The 14,292-nt window shown below is 32.1% G+C and overlaps 1 protein-coding gene and 1 long non-coding RNA gene across 4 annotated transcripts; one reads left to right on the forward strand and one right to left on the reverse strand.

Annotated features, from left to right (window-relative positions):
- Positions 1-3,671: 3,671 nt before the first annotated feature.
- Positions 3,672-14,045, reverse strand: Psi (P-element somatic inhibitor). Of its 3 annotated transcripts, none has more exons than XM_075312897.1 (9): positions 13,677-14,045; positions 12,878-13,549; positions 12,387-12,818; positions 12,173-12,328; positions 11,675-12,108; positions 11,390-11,609; positions 9,082-9,267; positions 8,166-8,548; positions 3,672-7,240 (listed from the first exon to the last, which is right to left on the reverse strand). In XM_075312897.1, exons 1-8 carry the CDS (start codon positions 13,758-13,760, stop codon positions 8,216-8,218), a joined length of 2,517 nt encoding a protein of 838 aa, XP_075169012.1. In that variant the 5' UTR covers positions 13,761-14,045; the 3' UTR covers positions 3,672-7,240; positions 8,166-8,215. The 3 variants fall into 3 exon arrangements, with proteins under 3 accessions (XP_075169012.1, XP_075169011.1, XP_075169013.1); XM_075312896.1 differs by having other exon boundaries at positions 6,492-7,752; XM_075312898.1 differs by lacking the exon at positions 9,082-9,267 and having other exon boundaries at positions 6,492-7,752; positions 13,677-14,044.
- Positions 7,776-10,641, forward strand: LOC142241145 (uncharacterized). The gene is made up of 2 exons (XR_012723501.1): positions 7,776-7,889; positions 9,102-10,641. It is a non-coding gene; the product is annotated as an uncharacterized LOC142241145 (long non-coding RNA).
- Positions 14,046-14,292: the final 247 nt, after the last annotated feature.

Raw genomic sequence — 14,292 nt, forward strand, 5'->3', positions numbered from 1 at the left:
GCCTCATTGGGTGTGCATCCATGTAATCATGTACGACTCTTTTTACTGCTCTTTTATTGCTCGATTACAATAAACCTGTTTTAGTTTGGCTGAAACAAGCAGAAAAGTGAATCTAGGGCGCTATATGTTAAGAATATGTCTTGTATTTGCCTATAAATCTGAATATTTATCAAATTAATGCACAAGAGCAAGCGAAATGTTTGCTGATAGCATTCATAAGCCTTGGGTAACAATTTAAAATCTAAAAATTTTACAATTTGTTATTCGCTGTACCCTGATGTACAAAAATATAACAGCAAACACGGGCTACAGTTTATAGCAGACTTTTTTCTATGACTCCAGAATTATTTATATTCTCGAATTTTAAAAACTGTGCAAAACTTTTGATTTCTATGCAGTCTATTACAGAGAATCAACTAGGATCCTTTGATATGGTATGGTATGAACAATGTGTTCAACAAGTGGGAAATTTAAAATAGAGAAAATCTGGAATTTGTATCAATCTATGCTTCGAAATATAAGGAAATGTGTTACTGTTCACAAGAATAATTAAAGTAATTCTTAATATCAATTATGAGAACCATTTATTTCGATGCTTTTCTGACATCAATTTAAATCAAATTGAATATTTCAAAATTTTTAGCGTAAAAAAATTTTATTTTTATTTGTACAAATTGTCAAACATTGGCGTAGCTAGCAACATTCTCGTAAGGGGTCAAAGCTACAATGTGTCCTCATTGTGAAGATACCTCAAAACGAGATATATTCTTGTAGATGGAAAGAAACCAGAATATTTAATTCAATTATATATAATCATAGTTTGAAGAAATACTGCATGGTACTTGGTAGGGGGAGATGGCAAACCCATAAAACCCCTTTAGGTACGTCTACCGGCAACGAAAGTTCTGCTAAAATGAAAAAATTGTAATCACCTGATAGCTTGAAACTACCTTCCTAAATTTGCCTTGGTTTACATCAGCAAAAAATTAAACCAAAAATTAAACCAAAAGAAATTGTACAAATCAAGACGAACATTTTCTGGAAAAAAACTTTCAATGGTCCGCATCTGATAGTTATCACCTATTTCAAAAGGCGAGAAAGGGTACAAAAAACATGGGATTTTGGGATGAGATTTAAAATTAAATTAAAGAATAGATATCATAAAAAACTTAACGAGAACTTCCTTGCAATAATTATTTTTTTGCCAGTATATAATTGAAAAAGTAGATTATGTTAGGTAAACTGAGCCATTATTTAGTGTCCTAGCCCATCGAAATGTCGGTTATATATAATATTACTAATATAATATTACTAATATTTTTACAAAATTTTGTTAGGAATTCTCAGAATTGTTCCCCACTTGAAAACATTTTCAGCAAATTGAGGACTTTGAAGAGTACAATTTATCACGTTTTAAAAGTAAAATTCAATAACTCGTTGGAAAAAATACATTTTTATTTTGATAACATGAAATATATTATGTAAAATTTCTATATTAAAAATATATAGTAGTAAGGACATTTGAATTGAAAAATGTTAACAAATAATTCCTGCAAGTAGATTTAAATTTGACAAAATTGGCAAATACATATATAAACCATATATTTAATAGTTTAAAACGAAATTTCAAAACATAGAAAATAACAATTGCAAAAATGTCCAAAGATTGCGAGCTTAAGACATCCCAAGTATAGACGATTTATTACTTACCGTAAATAATGTATACTTACTTCCAAATGTGTTGGATAGGCTTCAATCAGGTCTTTAGAGGAATGTTTGGAGACAATTGATAACGAACCACAACAGCAATATTCATTTGATACTAGAAAAGATGTGTCATCAAAAATGCAAGAGGCCATAAAAACATATCTGAAAGCGTACAGATTTCAATCTATTTTCTCTCTTTTTCTTTAAAGTTCAGGTTGTGTCAGGTGCTGAAGAGATTCTATCTCTGATTTATATAAAGGTCACATTTTGTTCGTTTGCGCTGAGGGAGATTTTTACTACAGTTGACATAAAATTTGCTCGAAGAAGTGAAGATATAATTGCGAAATGTATGAAATATGGTTCAAAGTTTGAAATATATTCCAAATACATAAAGATCTTTCGCAACTTATGCACTTATATGATGCCTTTTTTAGAGTTTCTCACAGAGTAGAATTGATGCTCATGCTATATTTGCTGATTTTTGAATATAGTATGTCCTACCAGACTTTCTTTTAATTTTTATTTTTTATTTTGCAGGGGATTAGTAAGCAGCAAGAGACCTTTTTTCTACTATAAACCTCGAACGATGTTAAAATAAATAAGTTAAGAGAAGGGGATTATCCCTCATCTTCGGGCACCCAATCCCAAATCGCAAGATTTTTATTTGATACTCTTCCACAATACAAAATCGATAAGTCACCCTGTGCAAGAGGTTCGCTAATTATAGATAATCAAAATCTTGCGATTTGCGATCATAGGAACATGGTGTATATCGGAACCATTGAAAAACATAGATAACTCGCCGCTAGCACTTTATAATTGTTGCGGCACAAATATTTAACAAGAAAAACCATTGCTATTCAATGACTTGTATTCACCATCTTGAGGGAATTAGTGGTATTTGAGATTCACTTCAACAAGCGGGCGATTGTTAGACCATATTAAGTTAAAAAACCTGTTACATAAAGGGAGACCTTGTTTTTAGCGGTGAACCAACCCCTAACACTTGTTTAAATTGATTGTTTGATTTTATTATGAAGAAATCACTTTCTCGAAAATTATGTAAATATTATTTTATGGTATTTTCTGTTTTTTTCATAGATATATAAATTGCGTGCGGTTAAGGTATAAATACGGAGGATTTCTCCAAATTTAGTAGTTTGTTCCTAAATTTAAAAGCTATGAATAGATAGTCTAGGATTAATCGAGTCATAAAATGATTCGATTAAAATTTCGGATATGTAAACAATGTTTTAGGTATTGTAGGTTAAACATTTTTAATTTAATTTTAATTTACAGTTTGTCCTAATAGGAAACTACTACTCCATATTTTATAAAATATGTATAATTAAACTATATTTATATTAATTAAAATCAGAAACCGGTAGTATGTTACCAAGTTGGGTGCAATCTATCAGCAGGATTAAAAAATTTGAGAATGTTAAAATGATTTTAATATATATGCTATATGTAAATAAAAAATTTTATAATTTTAAAACCCGTCTAAGGTCGCAATCATATGAAACATTTTCGAAATTGTTATATATTACTTCTTTGTTTATAAGAACTTATTGGCATAGCAACGAAAACGTGAACTTTGTACGTTGTTCACATCCCATCATCTTCCATTCTCTGTCAGATAAAACGATGGTCTCCTCTTAAGGCAACAGATTAGCTGCGAAAATTTTAAAACATAATTTAATATTGAGAAAACAATGCATTGAAAAAAATTGTATGAGTATATTATACAGGTTTTTTTATATAAAATATGTTAAAAATGTATATAGCATTTCAGTAAAAAAAAATATTTTGGCCCAAAGCAATTGCACTTCTTTTGCATGTTTTATTTCTTCTATACATACCACAAAGGTATTATTCATTGTTGAAGTGTGGTTCAAGTTATTTCGTCGTCTAACCAACATTTTACGAGCTGTAAGAAAAGAATTACAATAAAACACAACGGGTTTTATATTTTGTTTTCTTTTTGTCTCAAAAGAAATACGAAATATCTAAATTTATAGAGGAATTTTGTTTTCAATATTTCTTATTTTTTTTTTTTTATTCTAAGGATAAAAATCTGTTTTAATTAAGCAATATTCATTAATGTTATCTGTGTATTTTTCTCTTATTACTTGTATAAAGATAAAGAAAATTGTTGCAACATTTTTCTTATCTACTAAATACTAGCTTATTACTAAAATTATCTCTTATCGAGATGGATTTGTTATGGTTAATATTGTGTATATTTATAAAATAAATATTTTGCAATCGGTTTCAATAACATAAGAACAATTTTAAATCACCTTTTTTAAGAAGTAAATCTTACCATAAACGAATTCGCTCTATTTTTTCATTTGTGCTAGGAAGGCCTATAGAATTTATTTTGTCTCTCCCACAGCTGGAAATAGATTTTGTATATGGAAAAATATGGCATATGTATGTTGTTGTAAGGGAAATTGTATACAAAACAAACTATACAAATATTTTTTGCACAAGATAAGTATATACCCAATAAATCACAAAAGAAGCACATTATAATGATCAAATCTTACCACATTAAGTAATAGAAATCGTTCAAATATAAGTTAAAGATTAAAGTGGCAACCAGCTATTAAAATCTCACTACGACGATCAGGCCCCATGGCTCAAATATTTTATGGAACAATTCAAGTAGTAATCATTTGTGAAAATATTTTAAATGCTACATTACGTGGTTGTAATGTAGCAAAGCGAAAAACTTTGGTAAACAATTTAAAAATTATGTATTGTGGTAATTTTTTCATCAATGTCATAATTATATTTATATAACATAAATAGATAAGTAATATGTATATAGGTATTTGTGTTTTAAAAATAGAAGATCCGACTCATTACTAATATTCACCTTTAAGTAGCCAATTTATAGCCATCTCTGCTCTGAGATACTAAAGCGCCTCGGAAAATTAACACATGAAATTGATATTTCGATTCTAACGTAGCGTAACGTTCAGGAAGTTTCATTGGAACAAAGTAAGCTAATAAATCTGTATTTAAGTCACTCGGGATATATTTGATGTAGGTTACAAATGTTGAATATATCAGTTATTGGGAATCAAGCATTCAATTTAGTATTTATAATTATATTTAAATAAGTCTTCTTTTGTTAATCTAACTATTTTTACATTTAGCTATATTAGAGTGAAATGCAGAACTAATGCCCTTCTCTCCTACCTCATGTTTTCTTTCATATATTCAACGAACGAAAATTTGGTTCTTCTAGTTCGAAAGACAATTTTCTTTATATTTTGTTGTAGAGTAGAACGTTACAATATGTACCAAGGAAAAAGTAAAAACATTTATAAAATTTGAATGGATACCCACACAGGCAAAATATATAAAAATACTAATTTTTGAAAATCAATACAAACGAAACGAAATTTCAAAAAAAGAACAAATTGATTCGAGTGACTGATTTTCTTTCGAATGGGGTTTCGTAAGATTTACAGGAACAGAACATAAAAAATATTTAAATTTCAAAATGAAATAAAAAGAGGATAACTTTAGTTTTCAAACTCTGCATTCCCGTTACTCGTCTTAAAATAAGAAACCATTTGATTTTAAAACTTCGCAATTTCGACTTTCCACGGGTAAATGCAGCCAATTGCAGAAACATGTGCGCGAAAATCCGACAAATAATTTTTTTTTAACTGCTCGTATAATTTTTGCATCGAATAACACCCTATATATTTTTAACACAAACATTACTTGCTAAAAAATGCAAAATATAAGAATGTTACATGAATGGATGACAATTATAAATGTATGTACAACATTCATTCAATCCAATTTGAAGGCCTTGTTGAGTTAATTTATATGAAATCAATTTGATTCACTATAAGGCATATGGATTCAATATTTTCTGTATGTGGTTGGATTGTTTCTTGATATAATTGTCGAAGTTTTGAGAGATGTGTTGTCAGATGGTTTTTCTGAAAAAGACTTGTGGTTTGAGTTTCTCCTAACATAAAAATCATTTTTAAATCCTTTCATTCTCCCCACCTTTTAGGACAATTAGCTGACACTCAACTCGCCAATACGTTTATTTGTAGAGATAATTTCACTGACTCCGACTCAAGATTTTGACAATTTGACAATTGGTTCTCATTACTATAGTTGGGGTATATTTAATATTTTGTTTAATTTTTAAGATAGTGTAATAGCTTGTTGAAAAACGCAAATTTATATTAAATTTATTCTCAAATTTCTGCATTGAAAGGTTTTACGATTAAAAGTTGAATAATCAATCGACAAAGTAAACTTCAAAGTTTCCATAAAGTTTTTAAATATTTCACAAACTTGAAAAATGTGAGAGGACAAACTCTTAAAAGACCTCCAAGTAACAGTTATAGTAAACTGAATTTGAACACCGTTAAAAAATTAGGATAACAACTAGGATCGCTGATACAAGAAAGGAAGCTTTCCAAAGATTCACATAATTTACAACAGTAAAATGCTCAAGAGTTTGTTGGGAAAATATGAAAGATAAATGAATGTTGTGTGGATGATAGGGATAAACTTCCAATCCACAGCCAAATGGTAATTGTTATTTTTTTTTTTTTTGTTAGCAGTTGAAATTTGCGGAAAATATCATGAGAGTCGTACATTGAAATAATACCAACAAAATGTTGCTATATAATCCACCTGAAAAGTTTTGAAAACAAAAGAAATATGTGGAATTTTAAAGAATGTAACATAATAAAGAAATAAAGTCTTAATGATATATAGCAAGGAAATAATTATTAATATGTGGGGGGTATATGGAAAATTCATTTACTTCTTATAAAGGTTTTTTGTCTTTCATTTTACAACAGAAAATATCCTGAAAATTAATTACAAAGTTTCATGTTAAAAAAATAGGCAAAGTACAATATTATAGTTTGATTGAATTATATATAACAAAAACATTTACAATAAATTTTTATGAATATTATTTGCACAAAAATGACAAAATATCTTGCTGGGAAAGTCTTACCAAGATATACACCTTTAGGAGTCTGGGGAATGGGCTTTTAAACATCAACATGTTATAGAATCATGGCTGGAGTCCATAGTCTGTATTGCATTCACAAAGTAATAAGAATTTTCTTTAAGACATATATGTGCAATATTTGATATATTGTTTCTATTGGAAAAAACATAGTTATAGTAATTGATTTTAATGATTTAAATATTGTGTTATTTATAATAGATTGTATGTGTTGCAATATATATTTATATATTTTTTATTGTAAAAAAAAACAATGTTAAATCCAATATCAGTCGACTCAAACGTATGAGTCGCGGTGTTATAAAGTGCATAATATTTTTATGTATATGCGATGATTTTGAACGCTGTAGGCCCAATATTTTCAATTGACAATCAACATATGGACATGTATATGTATGTAAGTGTACTGACAGAGTATTCTTTTTTATAATTTGATTTTCTTTTGCTTCAGAAATATTTCCAAACCACAGAAAACACTTTTGGCTGAACATGAAAAAATGTATATATCTACAATACAATGGAATAAAATAAAAATAATAAATTTTAAAATCATCATGATATTATTTTTTTAAGGGAAGCTTTTGTAAGAATTTGATTTTTAACCAAAGAAGTATGCTTGAACTACATATTGTAAACCTAGCTTAAAAACGGCCGTTTTTAGATAATCTGGTTCCTGACACATACACTACTAACAAGATCCAGTTCCATAATCAATCATACTTATATAGGTAAACATTACTAGAATCTCCATTATTTTTGAGAATTACCATTTCTATGTATAAATATAACTAGATTGAAAAACTCGTTATAACTAGAACTAAATTATTATTACTTATCGACTACGAAACGAAAATTATTCAATCGAGAATGCAAGTCACCGAACCAAAACACTTTCGCAGATAATCTTAGAAGTGTTTCTTTCTCTTCATCCACTTCAAAAAACCACTTTTACTTTGTAAAGTCAGAGAGATAAACAAACATGGTTTGTTTTCTTTATGGGGGTCTTACTGATAATTTTGCTGCAAGAAACATTTATAAGGAGGAAAAATATGGTATGGTTATGATAGAGTTCAATAAAAAAAACGAAAAAGAGAAGAAAATAAAGAAAAAAATAGCGAGTAATTTAAAACAAAATAATTTCACAACAAATAAGTTGGTAAATATTTGAATATATAAATGGTCATGTTAATAAAAAATTTAAAATTAAAAACGTGTACATGTATATTTGTATGCCAAAGTGTGTGAAAAAGGAAATATCATATTTTACAAAAATAAACGAGTTTTTAAGCACCCAAATATCAATAGACATGGAAATATTATTTAGCATAAATTTATAATATGTAATAATAAACGTATTCTTCGAGAAAAAATCAAAATAAAAAAATAATACAATAGAAAGAAATAGCATATAAATCGAAACTTGAAAACTTACCGTTTTAGAAATTTCCTCTTATACTGATTTTCATGGTTCGTTTGAATGATTTAGTGTTTTTCGTTTTTCTTTTGATTACTGCTGCCTTGATTGGGACCAGAACCAGGAGGTTGTGGAGCTCCAGGATAACTTCCAGGCGCTCCATAACCACCTGCTCCTGGGCCTCCATAACCAGGCTGAGGATAGCCACCAGCTGCAGCTGCTGCCGCATAATATTGTGAATATTGTGCATATTGGGTAGGTGTCATACCTTGCTGGTAACCGCTACCACTTGGAACGGCTGCGGGACCACCAGAAAGAGCGGCAGGAGGAGCTCCAGGTGTAGCATTTGGTCCAGCACCACTTCCAGGAATTGAACTACTACCAGCATTTGCTTGCGTATTCTGCAAAATATAACAAAAGCGGAAGCTTACATTAGCACTTAATCCTTACATACACATACAATTACATATTTCGTATTTTTTTTTTTTAATAAAATTACGATAAGTTATGTGTAACTTTACTCAAGAATATAAGTAATAGAATATTCAAAATTAGAACTACAAATTTTTCATTATGTAGTTAAAAGTGAAACCAATCATATAGAAAATGTGCTTTTTGAAGTTATATATTGGTCTTTTTAAAAATGTCGACTTTTCGAGTTTGAGACTTATGTGTCAAATTTTTGAATACAATGAAAGAATGAAGTACCATGAATATTATTAATAACACTACTACTACCAAAAATGGTTCAAAAATAGGTCTTGTCTGTCTGTCTTCCACATTATATTTCTCAATAGAAATTTTTGTACTTAAGCATTGTTAAGAGTGTTGCATTATACTATAAAAACGTTCCCACCACATTTTTAGATGTATTATTATTGTGAATAGAAACGCTTGTGACTTTGTTTTTGTTAAAAGCAAACACTTAACGTACCTTCATTTGTTTTTCAATAGCTTCAGCTTCTTCAATTTTACCTATACTACGATAATAGTCAGCCCACTGTGCACTATAGTCCTTAGAATGGCCACCAGCAGTCGATGCAGCACCACCACTACCACAACTACTAGTACTCGCACCACCCATTGGAGCAGCAGCTGAGGCAGGAGTTGACTGTGAAGCCTATTTATCATATTAAACAAAATGCATTTCAAGTATTTGATTTTTGAGAGTTAATTGTAGTTTATGTTATAACATAAAATTACAATAACATTAAAAAATACAAACTACTCAAAAATACGTGCATACATAACCACACAGTAAAGCTGATATAACCTAATAATAACAATAATGAGTATCTAAACCCAGTGTAAGAAGCACACAAATTAATTACATCAATTTACAGACTGTTTCAAAAAGGCCACACTCACAATGCTATATTTCATTTACACGGCCAATGCATTGGCTTCCGAAAAAATAATATATAAACTAGAATCGTAAGGTTCTGGGTTACGAATTCGACAAACGCAACTCGTAATCCCTTCCATATTTATTATTAAGCTTTTTTATTTGAATTTGTAGCGTACTAAAATTTCAAATAACGTTTTCTTATTGAATTACATGGGGGATGAAAGTTTTGCGTTTTGCTACCGCATGAGGTCCTTTTTTACCTTTTCATTAACGATCTTCCAAGCTGTCTAAAGTTTTCCTAAAATGTGTGTATGTATATGCTAATGATGTGCAAATCTGCTCGAGTTGTAAAAAATCTCAATTGGGATCTCAACATAAATGAATAAGGCCACCCACATATTCATCAAAGGAAATGGAGATTAATAATTATTAGCAATCGAAAGGGTGCAGCATTAACTTATCAATGAGTGGTGCCGGATTCTATGTTGAGCTCAATGACAGGGACCTTCGCCGAGTCCGAGCGTCGCTTCATATTACGGTTAAACACGTTGGCAAGCTTTGAAACTACCAGAAATTTTACCAGCATTACTGGGATGGGATACTACCGCTGAAAACGTTTTCTGTGTTCGGTCGAAACTGGGATTAAACTCAGGACACTGCACGCAAGGCATGCTGCTAACCACTGCACCACGGTCAATTTTAGTGTACTTGTATTGCGTACATGACCAATTTATTTTTTACTTTCACCAAAATTGAATATATTATTGAGGTAATTTTTATTTTAACTAATACGACAAATGGAACAATCGTAATAGCAAACATTGTCGTTTTGAAATTCAATGGATATTAATATCACTAGGATGTAAAAGTGTATTCTTTTGTATGATCTAGCTCCTGATAATAATGTATTTGTAATAAAAATATTAGCAATGACTTTACTTAATCCGTTCATCTGTAAGTTGGAAATTCTAGTTCTAAATTCTCCGGTCCCTAAAAAGTATTGATATACTTTTTAATAAGAAACCATCGACCTTTTTAGCTTTATTTTATTTAATATTTAAGGAAGCGCTACAATGTGACAATCACGAAATATTGTGGAAAATAAAGACATCGAGCTTGAATAAATGGCTTTATTTAGAAATCGTATATTCATTGGTTTATTTGAATTAAAAAACGATTTCTTTTCATTAGTTCTTTCTATATATCTCCGAAGAATGTAATATAAATATCGATTAAAATTGCTTGGCCGTAAACATTTTATTAAAATATGACTAGGTGAATTTTGAGTTTTTTCCTCCTGTCATTACATAAATCTTAGTACTTTTTGATTATCTTCAAATTGTGCTTGATTGACCCAAATAAAACATAGCTTTCTTTGGTAATTTTTAGTTTTGCCCGATGAATTTTAAATTAGATTTTTCAAATTTCGAAGTTAACAATAATAAAATTATTGCAAAAAAGAAGATACATTAAAAGGGTGTTCTTTTAATAAAATTCGATTTTTCATCGAAATTTGTATACATTTCTAGTTTTATATTTCATATATTTTATATTTTATATATTGCTAATCAACACGAATTGTAGTACTGTTGCTTTCCAAAATTCGTTCGACAATCATGTAACAGATTATATACGACTTCAATATTATTTTCTAATTGTTTTTTTTTTTCTTTTTGTATTAAATATTTTTATTTATACAAAAACTGAGAAGACTAATGAGTGTGACCTTTTTTTCGGTCGACAATCATGTAACAGATTATATACGACTTCAATCTTATTTTCTAATCGTTTTTTTTTTTTTTGTATTAAATATTTTTATTTATACAAAAACCGAGAAGACTAATGAGTGTGACCTTTTTTGATATGTGGATCACTCTATATGATGCACACTTACCTTCATTTGTTTCTCTATGGCTTCAGCTTCTTCAATTTTGCCTATACTACGATAGTATTCCGCCCACTGCGCACTGTAATCTTGTGATTGTCCCCCAGCCGGTTGAGCAGCAGCTGCAGATGCGGCCGTTGGCTGAGCTTGTCCTTGAGTAGCGCTTGCTGCTTGTTTAGCCTTCAATTGTTGTTCAATCATTTCGGCTTCTCTATGCATTCCCATTGATCTGATACATCCAAGCAAAAGAATTGCTATTATCTATAATATAATCGATAAAATCATTTCACTTACTTGTAGTACTCTATCCATTGTGCTGAATAATCCGCTTGACCGGCGCCGCCGGCAGCTGGTGTCTGACCCATTGCAGCAGCTTGAGGTTGAGCTTGTTCTCCCCACCCTCCTGCTTGGCCATACCCGGCCCACTGTTGTTGATAAGCTGCTGCCGCAGCATTTGGATCTGAAGCATTGTATCCACCTTGTGCTCCCCCGTCTTGTTGTTGTTGAGCGGGAGGTCCACCATTTATAGATTTACGATTGATTATGGGCAAATCCATGTTAATCTTTTCGGCAATCATTTGACGAGCGGCCTCGACTTGCTCCGGCGTACCTTTACACTTGAAAAGTTTCTCTGAAGGAGGATTCACAGCATTACGATCCATTTCGCAATATGCTCCCGATTGTTGGTTTATTAATTTTATTGTTTCACCTCCACGTCCAATAACAATCTTTTCGATACAAAAAAATAGAATATATGGCAAAGATTACCCAAAGTCAATTGAATGTACTTACACCACATTTTGATGCTGGAACCATAAAGCTTATCTCTTCCCGTGCTGGTTGTTGGGCATGATTAACTCCATATCCATAACCATAATTTGAATTTCCATTGTCTGTGGTCTGTGCACCACCACCACCACCACCTCCGCCACCGTTTCGATTACGTTGCTATAAAAATGCACGTTGGTCTGGAGTATCATTTCAACATCGATTTTTGCGTACTTACCATAACATTTTCAATTAAACCGTCAATCATTCTTTTGGCATCATCAACTTGTTGCCTAGAGCCCTGTATAAGACATCTACGATCCCCGGGTTCATCATGCTTTCCCTGAATGAACTGTAGCTTGCAGCCGCATTCTTGTTGAATTTTTCGTATCATGTCACCGCCTTTACCAATCACAACGCCAACGGCTATTTTTGGTACAAAAACCTCTAGAGATTCCCCGCCACCGGCTCCGAAGTTATTGTAATTTCCTCCACCATTAGGTCCATTGTTTGCACCCATACCACCAGCTCCTCCACCTCCCATTCCTCCTCCCGGCCTGTTATTTGTTGCTGCTTGTTGATTTTGAGCATCTTTCTGAGCTATCAAATCCAAAACCAATTGTTTAGCCATTTCGATTTTTTGTGGCTCGCCGGATATACGCAATGGTTTCTACGAAAATTGCATTGTAACGCTTTAATTGATATGGTCAGTTTAATAGTTTTACTTACGATCAATTCTTGGTTGGGTCCTTCCTGAATAATAACCATTTTCGCCCCCGTTTTCTCTTGTAACTGCTTAATGGTGTCCCCGCCTTTGCCAATTACTAAACCTACTTTTGTTCCAGGTATCATAATTTCTTGATATGGGGGAAAACCAGTAGGTCCTGGTGGTGGCATATTGATTGTTAGAACCACCTCAACAGTGCCACCACCATTTCTATTTGCTAATTGCTGCATAACTTCGCGCCCGTTTGTTACAGACTCTCGTGATCCCCGAAGCGTAATAACACGGTCGCCTTCTTGCTGACCCATTTGTATTTTACATCCAGATTCGCCTTGAATATGAGATATGGTTTCACTACTTCCCCGGCCGTAGAATGCATTCATTAAACAATCCGGAAGGCGAACTTGCTCCTCGCAAGTATTTCCGGCAGTGGCTGCCAAACGAGCAGCTACAGCAGCAGCTTGCGCCAGCGCCTGCGACATATTCGCAGGGCCACCCGAAGAAGAACCACCGCCACCACTCATGTTGGAATTGCTATTATGACCGTAATCGTTTGCGTCTGGACTGGTAAAACGCTTAACTTCTGGTCCGGAGTCAGAGTCGTCATGAGAACGCTTAAATCCAGCACTAGGGCCACCCCCGGTTGGTGGGGCATTAGGTTGTATTTTAGCGGCAATCTACCAAAAGAGAGCACACGAGTGAGGGAAAGGGAGGGACGACATAATCTTACAATGCCCTAGTATACAGCACTGAACCGTAATCGATTTTTTCTTTGCAAACAAAAGTTGCGAGAAGTATAATTACCTGTTTTGCCCGTTGTAATGCGGCCGCAAAAGCTTGCGACTGATTTAAATTATGTGCTGCTGTAGATCCACCAAAGTCTCCCATTTTTTATTATTAGATTTTTATGTGTGCAAAAATATGTACTTTTTCAGCGTGTGGCACCGGTGAGAAAAAAACTCTAGTCTACTCTACTAGAACACTAATACCCAATGCACTGGTGTTATTTATATTGAAAATTTGTTATTTTGGGTTTTGGCGACGGTCGACGTTTCCGTTTATAGCTTCTAACGAATTATTTAAAATAAATGTCGAATTTTCTCCAGTTTTCAGTATAAATTTTCAGGACCCCGAAATCACACGAGAACGCGACAACAATGCTACCAACATATAAATATAATTTAAAAATCACCATTACCATAGGGCGTTGCCACAGTTATGAATACAGTTGCTTTATACTATTTTATGGTGCGTTCGTACGAAATCGATTTAATGAATTTGACATAACCCTGCCAACATTTTTTGAATTTGGGGGCGCTTCTGAGAATCCCCAGTACGTCGAAAACAATCATATACGATATCAAAAACTCGTCGGAAAAGCGCCGTCACTATTGAGAAGTTGTACCACGCCAAGTTACTA

Source organism: Haematobia irritans, chromosome 5 (genome assembly GCF_050003625.1).
Source record: "Haematobia irritans isolate KBUSLIRL chromosome 5, ASM5000362v1, whole genome shotgun sequence".
NCBI classification, from domain to species: domain Eukaryota; kingdom Metazoa; phylum Arthropoda; class Insecta; order Diptera; family Muscidae; genus Haematobia; species Haematobia irritans.